Source organism: Elephantulus edwardii, unplaced genomic scaffold (assembly GCF_000299155.1).
Source record: "Elephantulus edwardii isolate Elephantulus edwardi_28Jun2011 unplaced genomic scaffold, EleEdw1.0 scaffold00074, whole genome shotgun sequence".
NCBI lineage: Eukaryota > Metazoa > Chordata > Mammalia > Macroscelidea > Macroscelididae > Elephantulus > Elephantulus edwardii.
In genome coordinates this window covers 3,662,512-3,688,530 of record NW_006399824.1, presented here as the reverse complement: position 1 = coordinate 3,688,530, position 26,019 = coordinate 3,662,512, and the positions used below count along the sequence as shown (strand labels likewise).

General features: G+C 46.9%; 1 protein-coding gene across 6 annotated transcripts in view; it reads left to right on the top strand.

Moving 5' to 3' along the window:
- COL13A1 (collagen, type XIII, alpha 1) overlaps nucleotides 1–26,019 on the top strand; it is a 197,571-nt gene that overhangs the window by 124,933 nt on the left and 46,619 nt on the right. For all 6 annotated transcript variants that reach the window (XM_006888990.1, XM_006888991.1, XM_006888988.1 and 3 more), the window contains 6 exons: nucleotides 12,797–12,841; nucleotides 13,606–13,638; nucleotides 15,630–15,656; nucleotides 17,187–17,240; nucleotides 19,080–19,166; nucleotides 19,415–19,468. In XM_006888990.1, the coding sequence (XP_006889052.1) occupies nucleotides 12,797–12,841; nucleotides 13,606–13,638; nucleotides 15,630–15,656; nucleotides 17,187–17,240; nucleotides 19,080–19,166; nucleotides 19,415–19,468 (300 nt within the window). The remainder of the gene's footprint in view (nucleotides 1–12,796; nucleotides 12,842–13,605; nucleotides 13,639–15,629; nucleotides 15,657–17,186; nucleotides 17,241–19,079; nucleotides 19,167–19,414; nucleotides 19,469–26,019) is intronic.

Here is a 26,019-nt window from a genome sequence, read left to right as displayed (position 1 = left end):
CTTGGGAGATCCTGTGATCTCTTCCAGGCCAGTAAGCCTCATCTTCTTTTAGGAATTCAAGGTTTGTTCTGCATTTCTCCCTATTTCACCTTGAACCATATATTGTGTTCCTGGTCAGAGCAGTCGTTAGCTAGATACTGTCTAGTTCTTCTGGTCATCCTCAAATTGATTCCAACTCATAGCGGTGCTATGGAAGTCCTACAGGGTTTCAGAGGCTGGGACTCATTTATGGAAGCAAACCACCTTGTCTTTCTCCTGCAGAGTGTCTGGTGGGTTTGAACCACTGACCTTTCAGTTAGCAGCCAAACGCTGTAACCACTGTATCATCAGGGCTCCTCCACAACAACCATTGTTGTTGTTATGTGCTTTTGGGCCACCTGCAACCCATAGCAACCCTATGTACAACAGCTCTGAACCCAGCCCTGCCCTGAGCCAGTCTCACTAATTCCGACATACCTACCTTCATTGCCCCAGTTACTGTATCAATCCATCTCATCCCTCTCCTGCTCTGTCCCTTCACCCTTCCAAGTGTGATGTCTTCTCCAAAGACCAGTTCCTCCTGGTCACATGCCCAAAGTATGTGAAGTGGAGCTTCAAAATCCTAGCCTCCAAGGAGAAACTTAGTTTCACCCTCTCCCAGAAAGACCTATTTGTTTTCTTGGTGGTTTATGGTATGTTCAAGACTCTTCTCCAGCACCACAACTCGAAGGCATTGATTCTTCTTCTGTCATCCTTAGTCATTGTCCAGCTCTCTGATGCATAGCAAGCAATTATGAAGACCGTGGCCTAGAAAAGGCACACTTTAGTCTCTAGACTGACATTGTTGCTTAACCATAGGAATGCCATAATAATTTCAGGAACAGCTACTGCTCATGAACATCCACATGCCGGGCATTGTTCTTCCATGTGAGCACATTATCTGTATTCTAAAACCACTGCATGGAGCCGGTACTAATATGCTCCTGTTAGCACATGAGACACTGAAGTTTACTTAGAATCTCATGGCTCATTATTGGGAGAGAAAGAGTTCAAGTCCAGGTCTGGGAAGCTCCCGAGTCAGAGTCTGAGTCCTTCCCAGGGTACCACCTGCTGTAAGGAGTCCAACCTTCCAAGCTAGGGGGAGATCCAGCTACCAGACATGGAAAACAGACCCGAGGAAGACATGACGGGGCGGAGTCTTGGAAGGAAGCAGCTGCCCAGAGATGTACATTCCTCGCACGCTGTAATCAGGCGGCTGCCTTCACCATGGTGTTTTATGGGAGCTTGGTGGGTAAGACGGCGAGACCCGAGACATCTTTAATTAGTTCTGCATAAACTGAGAAGTTTGTATTGTGTCAGGAAGTGGAAATTATAGCCCCTGGGCTGCCTCCATCCACTCACGCAGACTCACAAAATTTACTGCCTCCTGGCGCGGGGAAGCGTAGGTTTTCCCATTAGCAGCGGGTCCACTCTTTGAAGCTGTAAAGAGGCTGCCAGAGATTGTGAGGCTGCCCAGCGCTGGGCATCCGGATGAGGATGGGCATCTATTCCCTGCTGCACCCCAGAAGACTGGCTCACCCAGAAAGGAGCCTGTGAAGGAGTTATCCTGAGGATGGAGAGGCCTTGCTTTAGGGTTGTGGTGCTGTGATGGTTGGAGGGCTGCTCCCTGGGTGTGGGGATGAGGTTCAGATGGTAGGGAGAGTAATTCAACCCCTTCTGCACTGAGTCTGCCAAGAAAGCAGCATGGTCCTGCTGGCAGAGGGCAAGCTGGGGAGGTTTGTCCCAGGAAGAGAGGACTACAGCCTGGAAGGGGGAAAGGATACTTCTTTTGCCTGACTAACAGTGACTCAAGGGCTGATGGCACACCCCACAGAAAGAAAGATTTGCCCTCAATAAGAGGGAGCCTTGTAATAGTCACAGGTGTTTGTGAGAAGATTGTTCACATGGAAACTTCATAAACACTTATTTACTATGTGTAAAGAGGAGCCTCTGTATTAGATAAGAGACTGGATTAAATTCCTTCCAGGAACCTCGGGACAGAGCTGGGGCTGGTCTGTTGCACCTAGAAAGGAACAGCCCCCAGTTTGGAAGGAGTTGGTTTTTCTAGAAGGCTTGGCCTCTTTGGACTTTTCCACAAGCCTTTTCTACCCCCACCCAGGCTTGTCAGCCCCAATACCATTCTTACAAGTGTTCTGAGGCCCCGCGGATTCCTCCCCACCTATCTCCTCTGCCGGCCTCCTCCCTCTGCTCCTGCATGAGACCCTCTTCCTGTGGACTCTGGAGGGGCCATGAGGTTGCACCCTCTCCCTCATGGTTTCTCCCTCACTGTTTCTCCCTCACAGTTCATCTGGGTCTCTGGAAGGTTCCTGCTGCCATTCCCAAGCCTGAGTTCAGTGGTTTTGGTGAGATCTCTTGGAACCACCAGCCTTCCAAAGGCAGCTGGCCTCAGATGACCTCAGCACCAGTTCTCAATGGGAATCTCTACATTCCTGGGTCTTTAGTCATGGCATCAGGTCACCCCAGGCCTCCTGAACCAGCAGAGACCAGAGTGTGCACTGGGAACTAATGGCCTACAACAGAGGATTCCAGTCCAAGAACTTGGGCTCTTTCTCAGTGTTTGAAAGGCTGTTTCTCAATGTCCAACCAGCCATTAGGAGACTCCATAGCTTATTTAACTAAGCCATCCACACTGGGTCAGTGGACCTTAAAAGCCACCATGCCTAAAGGTGATGTTTCCTCACCCTCAGAATACTGACATGAACAGACTAGTGCCTGAAGGCAAGTGAAATAGTCACCAGACTCTACACATTAACTGAAGTCCAGTCACAGCCCATCTTACTCATCCTTACCATGCCCTCATGGTAAAAGCTCCTTATCATCATTATACAGATGAAAAGCTCAGAGAGGTTAATCCTTTGAGGTTGCACAACTAGTAAACATCCGAGTGGAGAACCTCAAGGTTTGGGCTAAGGCAACAGCCCACATTCACGTCCTGTAGGCCTTGTGGGTGAGGTCAGAAGGCAGAAGCAGAGCTGCTGGTGGCCTGGGAACTTCCCATGAGCAAGGTCTCTGAGAGCAGAAGATCCAGGAAGGCTTTGTGTTTGGGTAGTGAGCACTAGAACGAGGGGATGTGGGGCCGAGGGTCACCCATCCAGTCTTCCTTCTTCACTGGCCAAATTACATTAATGTTGGAATGCTAATGGGAAGATTGGCCATCTACATCCACCAAGCAATCCTCAGGAGAAAGATGGACAGTCTCCTGCCCTAAAGATACAGAGCCTTAACAGACGACCACGATGAGTTAGACTGTACCAATGGACTCAGGTATGTCGAGATGATGAAAGTGGCACAGGATAGAGCGGGGGCCAGATCCATTGTTCATAGGGTCACTCTGAGTGGCAGTTGACTCAAGAGTAACTAATAACAACAATGACGGAGAATTAACTAGAAGGCAGTGGGATTTGGGATTTTTTCTACTTTGAGGAGACAGCTCTTTGCTAATCATATTTTGAGTGCCTTCCATCCAGCCAGAGGGCTTAAAAGCTGGAGCAGAAGAGCCTCAACAGACAGAAATTCAGAAGAAGATATAGAAACAGAGATATCATTGCTGAAGGCAGATGGATCTTGGCTGAAATCAGAAAATACTAGAAAGATGCTTGTGTTCTATTGACTATGAAAGTATTTCAACTGCATGGATTGTAATATGTTTTTAACAGCATTGAGAAGAATGAGAATTCTATAACAATTAACTGTGCTCATGCAAAACTCGTACAGAGGCCAAGAGTCAACTGTTCAAAGAGAGCAAGGGGACACTGCATGGTTTAAAATCAAGAAGGATGTGCATAAGGGCTACACCCTTTCCCTGTGCCTATTCAGTCTGTATGCAGAGCAAAGAATCGGAGAAACTGGACTACATGAAGAAGGATGTGACCTCAGGGTTGGAGGAAGACTCATTAATAACTTGTGATATACAAATGACACGATTGTGCTTGCTTGCAGACAATTAAGACTCAGAGAACTTACTGATGAAAATCAAAGACTGTATCCTTAAGTGTGGAGTACACCACAAAGAAAATAAAAATTCTTACAACTGAGACAAGAAATAACTTCAGGATAAATGGAAAAAAGAAGTTGTCAAAGTTGGATTCACAATCTATACCCATGGTAGTGGCTGTCAAGAAATCAAACAACATGTTGCACTGGAGACAATGTGCTGCTAAGGACTTCTTCAAAGTGCTGAAGAGCAAGGATGTCACTTTAAAAACCAAAGTGTCCAAACCCCGGTACTTACAATTACTTTATATGCATGTGAAAGTTGAGCAACAAGAAAGACTGAAGGAGAATTGATGCCTTTGAATTGTGGTGTTGATGAAAAATATTGAATATACCAGGGATTGCCAAAAGAACAAACAAATGTGTAGCAGAATGCCCTTGGAAGTGAGAAATATGAGAGTCTGTCTCATATACTTTAGACACATTACCAAGGGAAGCCAATCTCTGGGAAAAGGCATACTACTTGATAGAGGTTCAGTGAAAAAAAAGGGGGGACTCTCAACAAGGTCGGTTGACAAAGAGAGCAGCAATGGGTTTAAGGACATCAGTGATTGTGAGGATGCCGCAGGATCTTGGAGGGTTTAGTTCTGTTGTACACAGAGTCACTCTGAGTTGTCAGTGACTTGACATCACCACGCAGCAGCCCCCAATTGGCAGATGAACAAACTGAGGTTCAGAGAGGCTGTTTCCTCCGAGGTCTACAGTGAAGAATGAAGCTGAGAATCTAACCCAGGTGTGTCTCACCCCAAAGTCTCATTCTTAATGACTTTTGTTGTAAGCCTCTCAGGATCCCAGGGGACCCATGGTTTCTGGTAGGACACTGTTCCCTTTTGCCTCAATTGAAAGCAAAGAGGAAAGAGGTGAGCTGTTTTCCTTCTTATAAGTAAAGTGTTTGACTAGATTCAGGCCTCTCCTTATGCCTTCTAAGCTCTAGCTGGGAAGGGCCTGGAGACAGGAAGTGAGGTTCTCGTGGCCTTGCTGCAGAAGAAGAGTGGAAGAAGCGTAGAGTAGAAGGAATGAAGAGTAGTTCACCTGGGCTATTGATTCTGCTGAAATGAGTCCCCAGGAAGCTGGGATGGTGCCAAAATTTCATCTAACTTCAGAAGAAAGTAGGCCCTTGCTACCATCTGCCACACATATTCCTACAACCTTCCTGTACTCATTTCAGGACCTTCCCTAAAGGTCCTATGTAACAGCTGGGGTGTCTTCATGCAGTAGATCATTCCACGCAGATGGAGGGCAGAGACACAGGAGCCTTTCACTGTGGACACAGCGTCTGCTTTCAAAGTCAGGAAACCCCAGCAGGGAGGTCAGGCCATTTCAATTCTAGCAGACGTAGGAACTGAGGCACGGGCCACCACCTGAGGCCCAAGGTAGATGGTGGGACTCCAATTCCACAATATCCAGCCCCAGCCCCATGTTCTCTGGGTCTTGTTTATCCTGCGCTACAAAAGCTACAGACTAACTAGTTGAGTTTTCTTTTTGGAACTAACTACAGAATCATCTGATCTCAACTTGAGATACAAGCCAGCCGACTGTCCACAGCCCTGGCCTCTGATGGGGCACCCAGCCAGGGTCAGTCCCTAGATCACTTCCTGTGGCCCTAATGACTAGCATTTCCATGATTCCGGTCCTTGTGGGTCTTGAAGCTGGCTGAGCTAGAGAAGCAGTTACTGGGCTGCCTTCTTCCCGGAAGGGAGGCCTGGGAACTACTTATGGGAGGAGAAAGGCATTGTCCCGCTACACCAGGCTTTGCCAGGTTTTCCCCTGCAGAGAACAAAGGATGTGTGTACAGAGTTGCATGAAGTCCAGGACCCCTCCCCACCCAGGCCCGGCTGCAGCAGGCTCAGCTTATGAGAAAGGCTTCATAGTGAGGTTTGTTCATAGCCACCTGCTTCCCTGGCCTCTTTACTTGGATGGAGAGCTGACCTTGATACCCTTTCCTACCTCCTTCCAGCTTTCATCTTGTTTCTAATTTCCTGCCCACCTTGTACAACAAACAGTGAACCACCAATTTACATGCCACTCCACACGTAGGACTGTGCTCCAATCGAACTCACTTCAACCTTTCAGTCTAAGTGGGTCTAAATGGGGCTTCCACCTGGACCCTGGAGCCAGAGGAGAGAACTAACCCATTGATGTTAGGAGATGCATACAGACCCCAGCTGGAACATCTGAACAGCATCTTCAAATGAGTTCAGGACAAGCCCTGTCCATCTTATCTCACCTAGAGCCCACCAGCCCACGATGGCCAGACTCCATCTTTTAGTGCCAGAAATCAGGACCGGTTCTTGGCCCTAAGGTTAAGGCCAGCCTCTCAGAGCAGTGAATGGATAGATCATTGCATGGATGGATGGATGGATGGGACACTAATTTGTTTCTGGCAGCCTCCGCCATTTATTCCCCATGTTGTTGGGGCAGGACCCTTCCTAGCACTCTCCCATCTACAGAATGTTCCAGATCAGGGACTGAAAGGTCATGAGTGGGACCTCCAGAAGCCCAATTTCCCGAACTTGAAGGAAGGAAGGCCATCAAAAACTTAGCCCAATGCCAGTTCCCTTTGAGCGAGGAAAACAGAGACTTCACAAGTAACTAGTATCTGAAAGTATTTACAGACTCGGCAGCACATATACTAAAATTGGAATGATGCAGAGATTAGCATGGCCCCTGTGCAAGGATGACATGCAAATTCGTGAAGCGTTCCCTGTTTTTATATCTGTAAGGCAAGTGTCGTTCATCTGCTCAATAAAATGCTTGTCTGTCAGATATTGTTCTAAAACTAAGCACCCAAATTAAGACAGACTAGGAAGAAGGATTGGCCATCCATTACCAAAATATAACAGACCTTCGAAAACCCTATGCACAGCAGAACATACTTCAAGTAGACTAACAGATAAGGCAACTGAGGCTGAGCACTCGAATTTGGAAAAACAAAAGGAGGAGGCAGTGGGGTTGGTGTGTTGGAGTTAGTGAGACTGGATCAGGACAGGGCAGGGTTCAGAGCTGCTGTACATAAGGTGACTTTGGGTTGCAGGCGACTCGACGGCCCACAGTAACAACCACTAGCACAGATACAGTAATGAGTTAGAAGGGCTAAATAAAGGCCAATTGTTAATAACATAAGCTTTTAAGCAGGAAGCCTATGCAGAGGGGAAATCAAAGGAGCCTCTAGATGTGATCTGAAGACACAGCAGAAGTGTGGCACCCATCACTTAGCAATGGGCACGCGCATCCCACCTACCTCCTGTGTATTTTGCAGACACACCTTCACCCAAAGTGGCCCGAGGTAATTCCCTGCCCCTCTCACTGCCCAGGGATGATGCGATGAGAGCCCAGTTCCCTGGTTCAGAGGTCAGGCTGGGGTCAGCTCGTGGACACAAGCCCTAGAGAAAGAGGTTAATGAGGTGGAGAGAACCTCATTGGAGAGGGGGTCTGCCCAGCAGAGGAGGGGGCAGGAGAGGTCCGGAGATGGGGATCAAGGGCTCTGGGGTCATTGTCAGAAATAAGAGATCAGACCCAGAGGGGAGGGACAGGGCAGAGGTCAGTGGCCTAATGAAGAGCTACCAGGCCGGGAGGCTCCAAGGGGCCGGATTTCCCTCATGGGCTTTTCTGCTCAAACCAACATGGGATCAAGTCAACCCCAATTAGCCGGAAGCCCTCACCCCAGGGTTCTGTTCTGGGCTGCTCACGCAGAAGCTGATTCAGCCTGCTCCCCTGCAGAAGTGTCCCCTGCTGCCCCTCTGTTCCACTGAACTCATGTCTGGAGCCACTATAGACCTGAGTGCCACCCACCAGCTTTTGTCCCCACTTCCCACAAGAGCTGTGCAGGGAGTGAGTCAGGGCTGGAGGTGGGGGTGGAGAGAGCTTGAGGGGCACAAGGGGCAAGAGAGATCTAATCTAACGTCCTCTTCTTGAGAAGAACCAGAGAGGACACATGACTTGTCTGGGGCCACATAGGCTGTCGCTTTGACTTGGTCTAGCTCCCTAACATGGAGGTGGAAAAGGTCAGCCAGGGGCATTGAGGGGAAACTGAGGTAAAGGAAGAAGAGCAAGCCTAACATTGAGAACAAAGTCAGGGACTTGTGGGCTTTCAGCCCCGCTGACCCCCTCAGAGGCTTTGTGGGAGAATGTAGCCTGAGTTAGCCTGGCTGGCAGGCTGCTAGGGACCCCTCACTGATCCTTCAAAGGAAAGAGCATCACAGGCCTTGCCTGTCTTCATAGAGGGGCCTTTGGGGTTCTCTTGGACAGCTCCAGGCTTTAAGGCCATTTGAGATGTCACAGCTACAGTTGCCAGAGTTCAAATGAGGTCCTGTGGTGCCCTCTGCTGGTCACAGAGCAGACATGCGCTTATAAGCAGTGTGTGACCTCTTTCCTGGGGTTCCTGTGTTTGTGGGCTAAGCTCTAAGCAGAGCTACCTCACACAGAATGAAACAGGGCCCAGTCCTCACCACCCAGAAAATGTTCACTGAAAGTGATTGGAGAACATTCACCTGTCTGGTGATTGGGGTTATTGATATGTGCCACCTAGTCACCTGTGACTCATAGCAACCCTATGTATAATAACTCTGAACTCTTCTGTCCTGAATCAATCTCACCATCTTCAATACATCTCCATTACCCCAGTCACGTTGTCGATCCATCTCATCCAGGATCTTTCTCTCCTACGTTGTTCTTCCACCCTTCCCAACATGATGTCCTTCTCCAAGGACTGGTCGTCCTGGCAACATGCCCCAAGTATGTGAGACAGAGCTTCAAAATCCTTACTTTCAGAGAGCAAGGTGGTTTCACCTTTTCCAAAACAGACCAGTTTGTTCTCTTGTTGGTCCATGTTCAGTATGCTTCTCTAGCTCCACAACCCCAAGGTATCAATTGTTCTGTCATCCTTAGCCATTGTCTAGCTCTCTGATGCATAGCAAGTAATTGCATAGCTGGAATAGGCCAAGAGAAGTGGAAACTTGGGTTTTGCCCACCCGTTGTTGTTGGTAAACGCGTTGAGCTGAGTGTGACGCTATGAACAACAGTCCTTTCCTGTGCCATCCTCACACTTGCTGACACACTTGAGCCCATTGCAGCGGTCACTGTGACAATCCGTCTGGCTGAGGGTCTTCCTCTCTTTCACTAACCCTCTGCCCTTCCAAGCATGGTGTCCCTCTCCAAGGAAAAGCCTCTCCTAGCAACATGCATGAAGCTCTATCATCTTTGCCTCCAAGGAGCACTCTGGCCTCACTTTCCCCAAGACATACTTGTTTATTCTTTTGACTGTCCATGGAATATTCAGTGCTCTCCTCCAACATCACAGCTCAAAGGCATCATAAATACCTCTCCTGCCATCCTTATTCATTGTCCAGCTCTCAGATGCATAACAAGTGATTGGAAAGACCATGATCTGAAGGAGACCTAGCTGGCTGGCTGTAAGAATACCAGAAGAATGACTTTGTTTGCCTATGCAAAGGCATTTATTTAACTATGTGGCTCATAACAAGTAAGGCTAACATAGAGAAGAATGGGAATCCCAGGACACTTAATCATGCCCATGAAAAACCTATACCTTGTCCGCCCATCAACTGTGTTCACATCCCTGCACTGCCTCTTTCTTAAGAACTTTATGATCTTGACAATCACACCAGCCTCTCTGAACAACTGGTAGCTCACCTGTGAAATAGGATAACCCCTTCTCTCATTTGGGAGAGGATTCCCGGAGATTGAAGGAAGGATGTCCAAAACTTAGCCCAGTGCCAGTACCCTCAGCAACCCTGCCTCTCTCTGTTCTTTCTCAGAGGCTTTCCTCAGAACGCAAAGGCTGGTGCAGGCCTGCAGCTCCTGCTTGCCTACAGTGGACACTCCCTGAGTCTAGCCTGGGGCTCAGGGGTCACTGTTGGTGTTGGTAGATGCGATCGAGTTGACTACAACTCATCACAACCCAATGAGCAACAGATCTGAACCTTGCCCTATCCTGCATCATCCCCACAGTCTCCATTATGCTCAAGCCCACTGTGTCAGTCCATCCAGTTGAGGTTCTCTTTACCTTTCTGTGGCCTTTCCCGGTATGATGTCTTTTAACAAGTCCAAAGTATGTGAGATGAAGTTTCGCCATCCTTGTCTCAGAAGAGCAGCCTGGGTGTATTTCCTCCAAGACAGATTTGTTTCCTCTTTGCACAGTCCGTGGATCAGTGTGGAGGATCAAAGTAAAGGGAAACTGCTTTCCCAGAGTTTGTGCTTAAGATTCTGGGCTTTTTGCAGCATTAAAAGGCCTGGCCCCAACAGGATGGAGACAAGGCCATCACACATGAGTTCACGCGTGCTGACTTCAAGAGCAGAGAACCAGGGACCCCTGTGCTAGTAAAGAAAAGCATGGAATTAGGCGAGTGTCTCAGCGTTCTCTAGCATCATAAAGCCAGTTATACTGGCAGTATTTACACATTGAAAGGGAGCTCTGGTGGCTTAGCGTTAAGGAGTCGTGCTGCCAGCTAAAGGCATGCAGTTCAAATCCACCAGTTGCTCTTTGGGAGAAGCGGGCCATCTCCTCCTGTGCCATTTTACTGCCTCTGAATATCTGCTGGAGGGTCATTTAGAAGTCAGTTCTGACTCAAGGGTATACGATAACAATGTGAAAAGACATTTACTTGTAGTAAGTCAGTTGACAGACTGTAGACTCATATCACTGAAATCTCACATCCCGAGATTCAGAATTCAGGCAGAGCTCTCTATCAAATATGAAGAAGAACTTAAATCCTTTGCAGAAAAGAAGGAACTTAAGGAATTAGTGAAAACAAGGCCAAAACGACAAGAAATTTTAAGTAAAGTCCTTCACACGGAGGCGCTGAAGAAGATTGGATGAGCCATAGTAACCAGAACAACAGAAGAAGAAGCACAGCAAGATGTCAACAGTAAAACCTGGACTGACAATAATCATACTTGATGTAAATAGACGTGCCAATCAAGAGAAAAAGAGTAGCAGAATAGATAAAAAAAAACAACAAAGCCCATCAATATGTTGCCTGGAAGAGACACATCTCAAAAAAAAAAGAGAAAGACAGAATCAGAATTCAGCCCGAGCAAAGAGTGCAGAGTACAAAGAAAGAATGAATTCTACCAAAATATTGTTTGGAGGCAGATCATTTACTGAGGAAACGTGCCTTTCATCTCATGGATCGATTCCATCAGAGCCCATTATGGAAGGCTATTATGCTGCATTATGAGACGGCAGCTAGTCCAGGGCTTGACCAAGCCACTGGGAATCATAGCCAGATGAGCTGACACACGAACATAACCTTCACAGAGGGATAGCCAGGGCCTCCACTTGGGAGGTGGTGTTTGACCAGGACCCCAAACAAGAAATAGGATTGGGTGCTGATGGAATAGCATGAAGGCATGCGGTCATGGAAAGGGATGGTGTTTTCAAGAACACTGAATGGTGCCTGGCTGTCAGGTGAGGAGGCTGGAAAAGGTGGAGCAGAGGGCTGAGCTCAGGAGCTGGTCTCTTCTCCAAGGGAGCGGGTGATGTTGATGGGAGTACTTTACTCAGGTAAGGTTCTCTATAGCCGAGGGAGAACCTGGATGTCGAGGTGGAGGGCAGAACATGGACAGGAGAGCCCAAGGCCGCTCTGGCCATAGAGACAAGAGTGGTCCAGGCCTTCCTGAGGTGAGGTGGGTGAGAAGGGAAGCAGTGGACAGCTGAAGAGACAGAGGCTGGACCAGGGTGGTCCCCCTCTGCCCTTCAGCCTTAGGGATGGAAGTGAGGGCTGTGGCCACAGCTCTGTGGACCAGGGGAGAGCTGAGTGGGAGCCAGTCCACCCAGGCCTTTGCACAGAGCTGGCCCACAGGAGTCAGAAGGGCAGCAGGCTGCCAGCCACCCCTTATCTTACAGTACCCGGCCCCCTGACTCCATGTAGACCAGTGGATGCAGGGTTGCCCACTCGGTTCCGCTGAGCTCCTCTACTCAACAAAGTTGTATCTTGACTCACCTGCTCTCAGCCCCCTCATTTGTCACTGACTGTCACCTCTCATCTCCATCCTGAAATTACCTTCTTCTTGATCTCCTTGTCCCTGCAAATGGCATTTTCATGGGGGAAATACAGGTTAACGATGGAAATCAGACAGTACAACATGATGGAGCAGAATCCATCCATTCCCAGAAGGGACAGTTCCTGGGGCACCAAGATGAACAAGTCAGGTTATGGTGCCGAGACCTGCAGGCTTATGTTCTCCAGCTGTGCCCCATCCAGAGCACAGGTTGACTCTCTGGCCTCCTGGGTTCAAGGCCTCGTACCCTGGGAAGAGTCAGCTGGGGGAACGAATAGTCCGGAAGAGAGCAGCAGGGAACCCCTGTGGGGCTCATCCAGCAGGTACCACCCCAACTAACTGGAGGAAAGATGGGGCGGGAGCTTATCTGCCTCTGACCCTGCAGCCAAGCAGGTCACTGCTGCAATGCCCCCAGCGCAGTCCTGGGCCAGCCACTGACAGGCAGGTCCCCGCCTCGCTGGCCTCTAGTCTCAGTGGGTGCTCACTGGCCTTTCCTGCCCACTGACTGTGACTTAGGCCTCTGAGGGACACCACACACCATGGCTGCCAGGGAGTATTGGCACCCTATGAGAGCAGGCAGGGGCCCCACTGCTAATCTGGACCCTTGGATGGCCCTCCCGAGTTCTCGAGAAGCCGTTCTCCTAGTGATATCTGATATCCTAGTCGACCATGCGTCAGAGGTTCACAGGCTTGGCCATTCAATCTGCAGACCTTCTCAGAGCTTTCTTCTCTATTCCTCCAGGGAGAGCGGGGCATGCCAGGAATGCCGGGCAAACACGGAGCCAAGGTACCTGTCCCCCAACCCTGAGCAGCCCCTCGCCCAGGTCTCTCCCCAAACTCCTGACCTTCTGACTGACAGACAGGCTGTCACTTCACATCCACATGTGGCCCATGAACCCTCCCCCTCACACCACGTTGTGGTTGGGTGTCTCCCTGGGCCTTTCGGGATCGGGTGAACCCAGCTCTGGCTTCAGTTCTAAGGCCCATATGTGGAGTAGGGGCATCTGTCTCCACATGGGGTCTTCTATGCATTGCTCTGGACAATCTATCTACCTCATAGTACATGGTCTTAAGCTGATATGAAAATGAGGTTCACCCTAGGCATTCCCCAGTCCATGAGGGTGAGAGTGGAGAGGACAGCCCACCTGCATATTCGGGGGTCCTTCATGTTTGATATAACTGTCCCTTTGCTCTCTACTAACTATTAATGCCCCCTCCACATGGCTCTCCTATATCCCCCTACCTCCCCTCTCCCCCTTCTCTCATATCCCGTGAAATCCCCCTGTTATGCCCCAAGGAAACCTCCATTTCTACCACCTGTGGACCCTCCAATCTGAGCCCACCTTGGGAGCTAAAGGTCTGAGTGGAAAACCCTGAGAAGCACAGCTTCGCTTTTAGTGTGCATTCTTTATTATGAGCTCTGCCTCTCCACTCCCCTGTGTGGGTTTGGGGGCTCAGTCAGTAGTGGGGAGTCCTACACAGTCAGGCTAGCATCTTCTCCACGTTTTCCCTGACTGCATAGAGCCTCAATATGCCTTTTCTCTCTACCAGGGGGCTCCTGGGATCGCTGTGGCCGGCATGAAGGTCAGTTGACCACTATTATTCCCCATGGGGCAGGCTTGGTGGGGAGGGAACAGTGAGGACAGAGACTCTTCAGGGTGACCCCTGAACGGATTTGGGGACAGTCAGGATCCAGAAACACTGTTCTTAAAGCAGCACCGAGGCTGGGGGCACAGACTTGATCACCAGTAGGTGTGTAACTGTTTAGTTGTGTGGTGTTGACCAGCCTCAGCTAAAGAGCTCACCAGCCTGCTGCCCACAAGCATCAAGACCTTGGCAGCTCCATGTTCCCAAGCCTTCAGAGAGGACGCTCTGTGCCCAGTGGTTGTCTGGGGATACCCCAAAAGCATAAGATTCACTTACAGGAGGAAACTGCCCAAACCAAATGCCCACCGGTCCTCTCCACCTCCTGGGGTGAAGCACACTCCACACCCCTTTAAGGGAAGAACGAGGCCCTCCCTTTGCCTGGCAGCAAAGGCAACAACAAAGGCCAAGGATCCTCACTCGCATTAGCCGTTCCCTTGGATTCATCCTGTAAATTTGCCTGCCGGCTGCCAAGTGCTGTCAGAGGTACAGTGTTGGACCAGCCTGGTCCCAGCCTCCGGAAAGAGGCTTTGGTTTAGGAGGGAAAGATAAGTGGCATTGGCTTTCTCTTCTCCCGGCCCAGTGTGGATCTAGGTTACACTAAGAGCTTTCTGGAGAGCAAAAGCCCTTGGTGCGTGTGAACCGCCAAGGGTCAGCAGCCCCGGAGGTCTCCCCTGGCTGGAGGCTGGGGCTTCACCTCACTGTAGCACCTTTGCCTCGTCTCATCCTCTCTCTGTCACTTCTCTTCCTCTCTCTCTCTTTCTCTCTCTCTCTTTGTCTTCTCATGCTCCTTATTCTCTTTTTAAATTGTATTGTGTTTTGAGTGACCATATACATAACAGATGAGGTTCTCATTTGCTGATTTCCACACAAACTGAGCCTTTTTCGTATGTCAACATTGACTTGCCCTGTATTCTGTTCCATATCCATAGCCCATATCTTCACATCTTCACTTTAGAGTAAATCACCTGTGGGTTAGGGTCGAACCAATGACTTTTCAGTACACCCTCGTGAGGAACCTCCTTTATTTTCTGTCAATCTGCTTTTTGCTAAAATGTGATCTCAGGGGATCATTTTGGTATAAGATTTAAAAAATAATTAAGGTGATGGTCTCTGGAAGTTCTCTGGTTTCAAGTGGTCCAGCTAATGTGACCTTTTCTGAAAACTTGAGTCTTGTTCTACATTTCTACTCCCATTCTGTCTGGTATGAACTATTGGGACTTCAGTCAGATTGTTGTTGTTGTTTGTTGCCATTGAGTTGCAACCAACTCATCGCTACCCTGCCTCAGGTTTTCAGACAGTAAATCACACAGGAATAGATTGCCCGTCTTTCTCCCACAGATCTGCTGGTGGATTCAAACTATGTGCCTTTGAGTTGGCAATGCAATTCTTTAGTGAAGCCACCAGAGTGCCCTACAGTCAGATTCATCAGTGATGATACCTGGTCACTATCTAGTGCTTCTGATTTCAAGTCAGTGAGGTCGTGGACCATGTAAGCTATCAGCCTGTAGGCTTGTTTCTTCTCTAAGACTCTGCTATGTTCTTACCCTTTTGCTCCTGGGGAGTAGAGATCTACAGCTGTATCTAGACAGATGCTTACAAGCTTTTAACCTCTCAGACACTACCTATTTCACTAAGGATGTGGACCATGAACTCTATGAACTATACTGTGCCAGTTGACTGAGCTGTCTCCTATGATTCTAAAGTTTTTAATCTAGAAAACCAGTCTCAGAAAGGTTATGCCTGAGGAGTATCTGTAGTCTTCAATGAATAACTGTGCCTATCTACACATATCTGTATGCCTACAATGTGTAGAAACTTCTGTTTTCATATATGTATACCGTACCTCTCATGTGTGTATATGCCTATGCACATTCTAATTATTCTTTCTCTTCTTTATCTGATTCTTTGTTTTTTTCAAATCCACACAGGGTGAGCCAGGGATTCCAGGAGCCAAGGTACTGTTGCTCAGGGGATGTTCTGAGATTTGTATTACTTTCTTACCTTTTTTGGTCCTGAGGCGTAGAGATCTATAGCTGTATCATAAATGGGAGGAGCAAAGAGTGTGGGTGGACGTGGGAAAAGCTACCACTGTTTTGCTTTTGGTCCCCCAGGGGCTGATCTGGGGCGGGCACCTCCCTGGGTGAGCAGAAGGGGGCCAGCCATGGTCTATGCCCTCACAGAAAATCCTGGGTTACCCAGGAGGAAAAGCTCAACCTCAGAGAGGAGCTCCCGCCCTTGGACACTGCTCCCCCAGGGCTTCCATCCTTTCCCTTTAGTCCGGGCCAGTTTCCAGGATGCTCAGGTGAAGACACATCCCCAGGGGCAGCCCACACCCACCTCAGGACTCCTTCTCTTCCATCCCTTGAGCCTTTTTGGCCTCCCTCTGCCTCAGCCTCAGGACATTGTGCTCTTCTGTTCTTTCCCTGGGACAAGTAGAAAGGCAATGGCACCCACAGTCCAGGTGTGGCATCTTTTACAATTCCAGCTAAAAAGTCCATTGAAACAGCCCACCAAACAATGGCCCCAGGACCCTCAATTCAAATTCCAGCCCACTGTTCCTCAGGAACCTGGAGAATGAGCTCATAGTATTGCCCCTTGGTGGAGTACCTGAAAACTAGCCTCAATAATAACATCATTACAGTGGCATCAGCTTACACCTGACCCTGCTGCAGGTTTTCAGAGGCTATAAATAGCACGAGAAGAAGTTGCTTATCTTTCTCCCAAGGAGCAACTGGTGGAATCTAACAAGCAGCCTTTGGGTTGGCAGTGCAACTCTTAACCCATTAGGCAACCTGAGCTCCCAGCAGTGAACAGTCTGAGATTACAAATTAAGTCTGTGTGGCATAGACGAATGAGCAGTGAGAGCTCTGGTTTTGTAGTAACTCAGAGAGGAATTTTTCTAGAAGTCCTTTAACTTCTTGAGACCTCAGCTGCTACATCCACACAGTGGGAGTGGGATCCAGCCTTCCGAGGGACTCCATGTGCATCATGGAAGGAAAACTAGAATGTGGGAAAGCTGGTTAATAAAGCAAAGTTCTCAAAGGATTCCTCCAAAAGACAAATTCTGTTAGGTTTGGTGGTCAGGAAAGACAGGGCCTCTGGCGAGAAAGTAAAATGGTGAAAAAGTGCAGTGATTCAAGGGAAGAGTTTCCTCAACTACTGGCATTCTGGCCTTGTCCCCTCAGCCCAGGAAGCCCCCAGAAGAACCTAGATACAGACAGCCTCTGTCATGGTCTGTGTGCCCCTCACCCGGCTTGAGTGGTAAGGGACTAGCATGAGAGAAAACAATGGCACCAGCTCTCTCCATCCTAGGAACCTCAAACTTGGCCTGGCTGGTGGCCCAGGGAGGAATAGGATGTGGGATGTGGAGCCCTTCAGAGAACTGCCAAGGGATGAGGAGGCAGGCCAGGCCATCCCACACCCAAAGTAAGGGAGGCACCCCAGAGAAGTGATTCCCAATGTCCGTGCTGTCTGCCTTTCCATAGGGTGAGAAGGGGGCTGCAGGAACCCCTGGGCTACCTGGTCTCCTGGGACAGAAGGTGGGTAACAGCACATTTCAGGTGGGTCCTAGATAAGGCTGATGTTAATCCCCGCCCAGTTTCAGCCCTGCGTACTCACACAGGCCCCCCACTGGCCATGTCACTCCCCTGGATGAGAGAAAGGACCTCTGGCATGCAAGACAGATTCTATTTGGGGTGGAAAAGGTGTATCACTGGGAAGCCTGGACCCTAACTGTCCAGCTGAAATGACTCAGTTGCCATCACTTGGCCAGATTTCCTCTCTCCATCTCAGAAAATACATCCCATAGCAACCTAACTCCAAATTTCAATTTCATTAAAAGTGTATCTTTCTCCAACTGCCATAATCAGTTGCTGATTATGCTACCACATGTGTGTCAAAGTAGAACTATGCTCCACACATTTTCTGTGGCTGTTTTGTTTTTTAAGTAGAGCACCAGAACTTTCTTCCAAATTGCTTCTGGGTAGACTTGAACTGCCAACCTTTCAGTTAGTAAACAAGCACATTAAACATTGACACTACTCAGAAAGTCTGTGTGTGTGTGTGTGTGTGAAGAGTTCTGTTGGCACAATGGTTAGGTGCTCAGCAACTAAACAAAAGGTCAGTGATTCAAGCCCACTGGAGGCTTTAGAGAAAAGATGTGGTGATTTCAGCCTAGAAAACCCCATGGGGAAGTTCTGTTCTGTCATACATACATAGATATGTACATGTTGTTGTTAAGTGCCATCGAGTTGCAGGCGACTCATAGCGACCCTGTGAAGGAGAATCCTCGATGCTTGGGTGCCTTTCATCTTCTCTCCAGGTTCATAGGGTTTCTGGAGGCAAGCTATTATGGAAGTGGACGCCACTCCTCCTTCTAAAGCTTGTTTTAATCGGGGAGCTCCACCCCAATCTCTGTCCACATTGGGTAACCAGCCATTACTGCATTTGACACATCAGTGTCACAGTGTTCAGCCTCACAGCAACCACAAGTGACCGCTGTATGGCAACTTGTACACCAGGGCTATACGACCTAGAGAAATGTACATATGTGGAATATATATATTTGTTGTTGTTGTTATGTGCAACTCTGTAAATGATAGCCCTGAATTCTGCCTTATCCTGAGCCAACCTCATCATCTTGAACACACCCCATTACCACAGTCACTGTATCAATCCTTCTCATCCAGGGTCTTCCTCTCCTGCACTGTCCCTCCATCCTTCCAAGCTTGATGTCCTTTTTTGAAGACTGGTCCCTATTGGCAATATGCCCAAAATATGTGAGATGGAGCTTCAAATCCTTGCCCCTCCAAACAGTGTGTGTGTGTGTGTGTGTGTGTGTGTGTGTGTGTGTGTGTGTGTGTGATCGAGGAAGATTGTGATCTGCTGCCCAAAATAAATCCCTCTTAGAAAGTCCCAGTGCTCTGTAAAGGCTCTGAGAATTCCTTCAAAGGAGACTACAAAGCTTTGTTTAACCCAGAATTTTCTAACAATGTTTGGCCACTACATCTTCTATTTACAGACCCAATATTCCCAACCCACTGGCAGAGTAGCCCATGGAACACACCTTAGGAAACACTGTTCTAGACCCAGGTCCTGATGGGCCATGTCCACTCGAAACCCAGTCCACTTCTGCAAGGATCCCCATTCCCTTCTCAAAGAACATTGCCAGACTGGCCAGGTCTCAGAGGACTCTGGCCAGCAGCCATCCTGAGCCCACTGACCATTTCATGTCCCTGTGGAACCGAATATAAACTGAGAGTGATATGCTCCCCTGCAGACATGGGGAGAAAAGACAGATAAGTGGAAAGCAAGGAGCTAATAACTTCCCTCCAAAGCAAAGCTGACTCAACAGTGGTAACCCCACTTTCCAACCCTAGGGAGAAAAAGGCGGTGCTGGCAATGCCATTGGAGGAGGCCGAGGGGAACCAGGCCCCCCAGGGCTCCCTGGGCCTCCAGGGCCAAAGGTGAGTTTTCTCCAGGGATCAGCATTCAAGAGATTCAATTGCTTGTGATCTTTAATCCTTTCCAGGAACTAGTATCTTGGATACCTCCCTTTTGAAGGTCTCTGGGTCAATGGGTGGAATGCTGTGAATGAATAGTCAGCAGGCAAAGAGACAGTGGCCAAAGGCAGTAGCAAGACAACCTGTTTGCCCCCTTAAGCAGCTGCCTGGGCCACTCTGCATACCCTCACCCTATCTCTCTCATCTCCCAGGGAGAAGCCGGTGCTGATGGGCAGGCTGGCCCTCCAGGACAGCAAGGAGACAAGGTACACAGGCCCTCAGGTCTCAGGAAATGCAAGATGGTGGTCAGCTTGGTGGTGCAAGGGCCTGTTAAGAAAGAGAGAGAAACCATACAGACCATCCCTGTGGCTAGATGTCAGGCACAAGGTTGATAGACACATGGGTGACCATGCCTGGCCACCACCTTTCCTGGCTGGCAATGCCTTTGAACTTTCCCTTGAGACAGCAGTCATTCATGGACTGGCCCAGGGACAGCACTCTTGAGATAGGGAGTGACCCAAAGGTCCAACTTCGATTAATATCCCAAGCCACGTGCCCAGCTCAGCTGTCACTCCTGTCTCCAGCTCGTTCCCTGTGCAAGGGTCCAGGCATAGACACCACGTGGAGGGAAAGGCAAGGGACATTCTGCAGGGACACCTCCCTTCTCTCCATGAGCTGATCTACTGAAGGGTCATCATGAGTCGAGTTGTACCCAAGAGTTCATTTCCCCTTCTTTTTCTTTATGTTTTTTGAAATTCTCTTCTTTTAAAAAAAAATCTGCATGCTTCATGCTTTTGTTCTTTAAGTTCTTCAAACAGCTAAATAAACACACTAAACTATACAGTCTTCCTCCTCTCCCCGCTCCCTGGAAACCATCAACTGTTTCGTGTGGTTGTATACTTTTCTTTAGATTCTTGTTTACTTTTGTTTTCCATTGTAGTGGACTCATTCTTAGACCTTTTGTGTCTGACTTATTTTGCTCTGTCCTCGACTACATCCATGTTATGCAAAATTTTGTGAACTCTACATTATTCCTTAACATGACATAGTATTCCATAGTACATGTGTTTCATAGTCTGTTTATTCATTCTTCTGTTGATGGACGCTTGGGCTGTTTCCATCTCTTTGAGATCAAATTTTCATCTGGTTTGTAAATAACGTTGCAGTGAATATGTTGTTGTTGTTGTTATGAACCTTCATGTCAGAATCAACTGATAGCTGACACTCCAGCAGGTTTTAACAGGCAGTAATTGTCCTGGAGCGATTGCCCATCATTCTTCCAAGGAGTAACTGGTGGATTTGAACTGTGTGCCTTTGGGTTAGCAGGGCAACTCTTTACCACTAAGCCACCAGAGATATGCATGTATCCATTCCTGACCTAGCTCTTTTTTTGCTATCTACTAATAGAATTGCTGGTTCAAATAGAATTTATATTGCCAACATTTTAAGGAGTGGTTGTACCATTCAATGGGCTCAGAGCAGTGCACCTTTTGACATCCTTGCCAGCGCTGAATTTTGCTGGTTTTGCTGGGGTGAGATGTTATCTCGCTGTTGTTTTGATTTGCATCCCTCTGCACTGCCAGCCCAAAGGCATGAGGTTGCAAAATCTATTCTCCAATCTGTGAGTTCTCTTTCCTCTCCTTTGGGGACGTCTTTTGATCCACATAAGATTTTCATTTTCAGAAGGTCCTATTCATCTAGTTTATCCTTTGCTGTTTGAGTTTTGATTTGTTTTTGGTTTTGTGTGGTTTTTTTTAGTTTTTATTTTAACAGATTATTTATACAATTAAATTAGGACCCTCCGGTTTACTGGTTTTATTCTTTAGTGATCTTTATTTTGTTGTTGTTGTTGATTGCCTGCGAATCAAGCATGACTCATAGTGACCCTATGAACAAAAGGCCTGAAGCCCCTCTACAACCATCGACATCTATCAAAGTTCATAGTTTCTGGAGGCAAGTTGTTTAGGAACTGGATCCCGCTTTAGATCTTTGACCCATCTTAAATCCATTTTTATATTTAGTGTGAAGTATGGATCTTGTTTCTTTTTTTTCCTTTTCTTTCTTTCTTCTTTTTTTTTTTTTCAAATGGACACTCAGTTTTGCCATTTTTTTAGAAAGATTGTCTTTTATCAAAGTGCTATTTTGTGGGCCTTTATCAAAGATCAGCTGCCCATATGTGGATGAATTACTTCTGGATTCTTAATTCTGTTCCTGTGGTTGATGTGTCTGTTCTTGTACCAGTACTAGTCTTAACTACTGTGGCTTTACCCTCAGAAACTCAAACTCATTGTCAAGTTAAAACTGACTCAGAACTGGCTCTCCAGCATGTCGTCCAAGGCTGTAAATCACATGGGAGCAGATTGCCTATCTTTGTGCCAGGAAAGCAAGACGGCCTTTGGGTTAGCAGCGCCCTGCTGACCAAGCCAGCTCCCTCACGGCTCTGTAGAGTTGGGGGGTAAAATCAGGGAGTGTGAGACTTCCTACTTGGTTCTTTGTTCTTCTTCAGAAGGGCTTTGCTTCTCTGAGGTCTCTTCCTCTTTATGAAGTTAGTGGTTGATTTTTTTCCATCTCCTTGGAAAAAATATCGATGGGTTTTGGATCAGAATTGCCCTGTAACTATAGATTATTATTTTGAGTAGTATTGACTTTTTTAAGAGGCTCAGAAAAAGTAATTTCTTTCTGGTTCTGCTTTTCTTTTAAAAATCCACAGCAATGTGAGTAGGTTCAGCAGGGAGGGCAGACAGGGGAGATTATTTGGCAGCAAATGTCCAAGGTTCTTTAAACACAATCAAATAAACGAATATTGGGTTTAAGATAACAAAAGACAATCAAAACAAGTGATGAAAGAGATACAGCCCAGGCCCACTTTTTTTTTTTGGCCTAAGATTAAGTCTCCAGTGGTAGCATGTGAAGCACCGTGCTTTATGGCATACGCCCAACTGCGATGTTTAGTCTTCCTAAACGTGAGCTCAGTGCATCTCCTTTTGTGTAGGCCTCTTAGTTTCTTGGAGTCATATTTTAGGGGATTGGTGGTGGTGGTTGTTTTTTTTTTAATAAGTTGTGTTGTTGGATTTTCTTAACTCTCTTTTTAGGCTTATTCTTGAAATATTTTCTCTATTTGATGGTTATTGTAAGTGGTGTTATTTCCTTGTCTCCATTCTCTTTGTTATTAGGGAGGAATCTCCTGATGTTTTTATATCTTGCTGTTTTGCTGAAACTTTCCATTTGTTCCAGTACTTTTCTTCCTAGAATTCTTGGGGTTTCTATGTATAGAACTTTATGATCTTCAGTAGGAATAGTTTAAGGAGCTCTGATGGCAGGAAGCTGCACGGCAATCCTGAAGGCACGTGGTTAGAGACCACCAGTTGCTCTGTGGGAAGATGAGCAATCTCCCCCTGTGTGATTAACTGGCTCTGAAACCTGCCAGAGGGCCAGCTACGGGTCAGTTCTGGCTCTACAGTACATAATAACAGGGATACTTTACTTCTTCCTTATCAATTTGGTTCCCTTTTATCTCCCTTTCTTGTCTTCCTGCCCTGGCTAGAACTCCTGGACAATATTGAGTCGGAGTGGTAATAGAGCGCATCCTTGCCGGGTTCCCACTCATAAGAGGATTGCTCTCAGTCTTTATCCATGAAGAACAATGTTGACTGTTGGCTGTTTCATACACATGCCTTTAATTGTGTTGAGCAATTTCCCTTCTAATTGTTCTTTACTCAAAGTTTTGTTTCAGGAATGGATGCTGGATTTTGTCAAATGTCTGTATGTATTGATTGATAGAATCATGTGATTCTTTTCCTTCATTTCATTTGTGTAATACACTACACTGATTGTTTTTCTAATGTTGAACCAACCTTATATACCTCATATGCATCGCACTTGGTTGTGATGGTTTGTCTTTTTGGTTTTGCTTTTTTTTTAATGTGATGTTGAATTCTATTGGATAGGATTTTGTGGTTGTGCCGCTAATCCTGGAGGTTTGAATCTACTAGTGGCTGCTGGGGAGAAAGATGGGCAGTCTCCTCCCATGCAGTTTTCAGCCTCCAAAACTCCACTGGAGGGTCAGCCATGAACCATACCAACTGCACGGCAGTGAGAGTAAGAATGCTGTTGAGAACTGTTACTTCTATGTTCATGAGGAGTATTGAGCTGGAGTATTGTATTGTCAAGAAGACAAAGATTCTCACCACTGGACCAACTGGCAGCATCAAGACGGATATTCACTAGAGATTGAGATTGTACACAGCTTTAGTTTGCTTAGCTCCATAGTCAACAGTCTTGGCACCAGCAGCCAGGAAATTAAAAGGCGCATTGCCATGGGAAAGTCTGCTTTTAGGGACCTCTCCAAAGTACTGAAGAGCAATGGTGTCTCTCTGGAGACTAAGGTACATCTGATACAGGCCATGGTCTTTGCTATCCACTTGTTATGCATCAGAGAGTTGGACAATGACCAAAGAGGATAGAAGGAGAATTGATGCCTTTGAGCTGTGGTGCTGGAGAAGAGTATTGAGAATACCATGGACTGCCAGGAAAACAAACAGATTTGTCCTGGAAAGGGTTAAACCGGGTGGCTCCTTGGAAGCAAGGATTCTGAGGCTCTGTCTAACATACTTTAGACATGTTGTGAGGAGAGACTGGTCCTTGGAGAAGGACATCATGCTTGGGAGGGTGGAGGGACAGCGCAGGAGGGGAAGGCCCTCTATGAGGTGGATTGATTCAGTGACTGGGGTAATCGGGATGGGAATGTCAGAGACAGTGCGACTGGCACAGGACAGAGAGGAGTTTAGGGCTGTTGTACATAGGGTCGCTGTGAGTCGCAAGCGACTTGATGGCACATAAACAACAACAACAACATTGTATTGTTTGTTTGTTTTTCATTGTATCTTTACCTTGCTTTGGCATCAGTTCTGCTTATTTCTTAGAATGAGTTCAAGAGTATGCCTTTTTGATGTTCCTGGGATAGTTGGAGTAGAATTGGTGTCAATTCTTTAAACGTTTGGCAGAATTCCCCAGTGAAGCCATCTGGACCAGGACTTCCTTTGTTGTGGGTAACTTTATGACTTGTTCAATTTCTCCCCTTGTTAGGGGCCTGTTTCAAATTATCTGCCTCGGTCTGTGGTAGTTTGGACAGAACATGTGTTTTTAGAAGTTTGTCCATTTCTTCTATGTTTTCAAATTTGCTGGAGTAGGATTCTTCCCAGAATTCTATTATCCTTGTTCTTTTTTTTTTTTCACTTATTGATGCTATCTGTGCCTTCTCCATTTTTCTTCGTTACGTTAGGGCAACAGTTTGTCAATTTTGTTAGTTGAGTTGAAGAATCAACTTCTAGTCTTAAGTATGCTTTTTATTGTTTTCTACTTCATTTAATTATGTCCTAATCTATATTATTTCCTTTCTTCTAGAAATTGTAGCATTTTCTTTTCCTGCTCTAATTATTGGGGCTGTTGGGTTAAGGTGTTGATTTGAATTTTTTCTTCTTTTTTTGGTGTGTAGACATTTGCTGTAAGTTGTCCTCTGCTTCTGCTGTGTCCCAGTGGAATTGTTATGTTATATTTTATTTCACATTATATTTCATTTCTTGTTTGCTTTTAAGAAGTTATGCATTTCCTTTTTTATTTATTCTGTTATTGTTGCGTACCATCCAATCAGAACTGGCCCGTGGCTGATGCCTCCGACAGGTTCGGCAGTGAGTCACATAGGAGGAGATTGCTCATCCTTCTCCCTCTGAGCAGCTGATAGAATCAAACTTCGTGCCTTCGGGATTGTAGCACAGCTTCATGCCACTAGGCCACTAACCCTCTTTTTTTTTTAATTCCATTATTTACAGTCATTTTCCAGTAGGGAGTTCTTCTGTTTCCATATATTGTTCCTCTCTGGTTGTCCTGTTTTCAGTTTCTGATTTTATAGCATTACTACCTGAGAGGATGGCTTGTATTATTTTGATGTTTTTAAATTTGTTGAGGCTTGTTCTGCAGCCTAGCATATGGTCAGTTCTGAAGAATGTTCCATGTACACTGATGAAAAACACGGATTCATCTCTTGTGGGGTGTAGTGTTCTGGACGTCTGTGAGGTCAAGCTGGTTGACTGTGTAATTGAGATCTTCTCAGATGTTGTTCTGTCTGTTCTTCATCAAAAGTAATGTGTTGGAATCATCTCCTTCCACTGTTTAATTGTTTCTTTCTCTTTCCGATTCTCTTAATGATTTCTTTACATACCTTGAGGATCTTTCATAGGAAGCATAGATATCTATTAGTTACATCCTCTAGCTGGACTGACCTTTCAGTCACTACTATATATTATCCTTCCTTGTCCCTTGGGCTGATTTTTGGCTTAGCATCTATTTTGTCAGAAATTAATAGAGCCACTACTGCTCTTTATTTTTTTTGTTATTTTGGGTTGTTGTTGTTGTTGTTGTCATTATTAATAGGAAATTTTCCTTTTATACTAGTTTACTTACTAAGTTTGTATACATTGTTTTTCATACTGGATCTTTCTCATTTCCTTAACCCACCCCTCCCTTCCCCCATCAAATTGGGCAACCTTATAATTACCCAGCCCCCGCCCATTCTCACCCCTCTGCCCCCACCTCCCCCCTCTTAGATGCTCATGCACATTTTTACTAGTTCTCTATATCAGAGAGCTGGACAATGACTAGGTAGGATAGAAGGAGAATGCCTTTGAGCTATAGTGCTGGAGAAGAGTATTGAGGGTACCATGGGCTGCTAGGAAAACAAACAGGTTCATCTTAAAGAGGATTAAACCAGGCTACTCCTTGGATGCAAGGATTCTGGGGCTTCGTCTGACATACTTTGGAC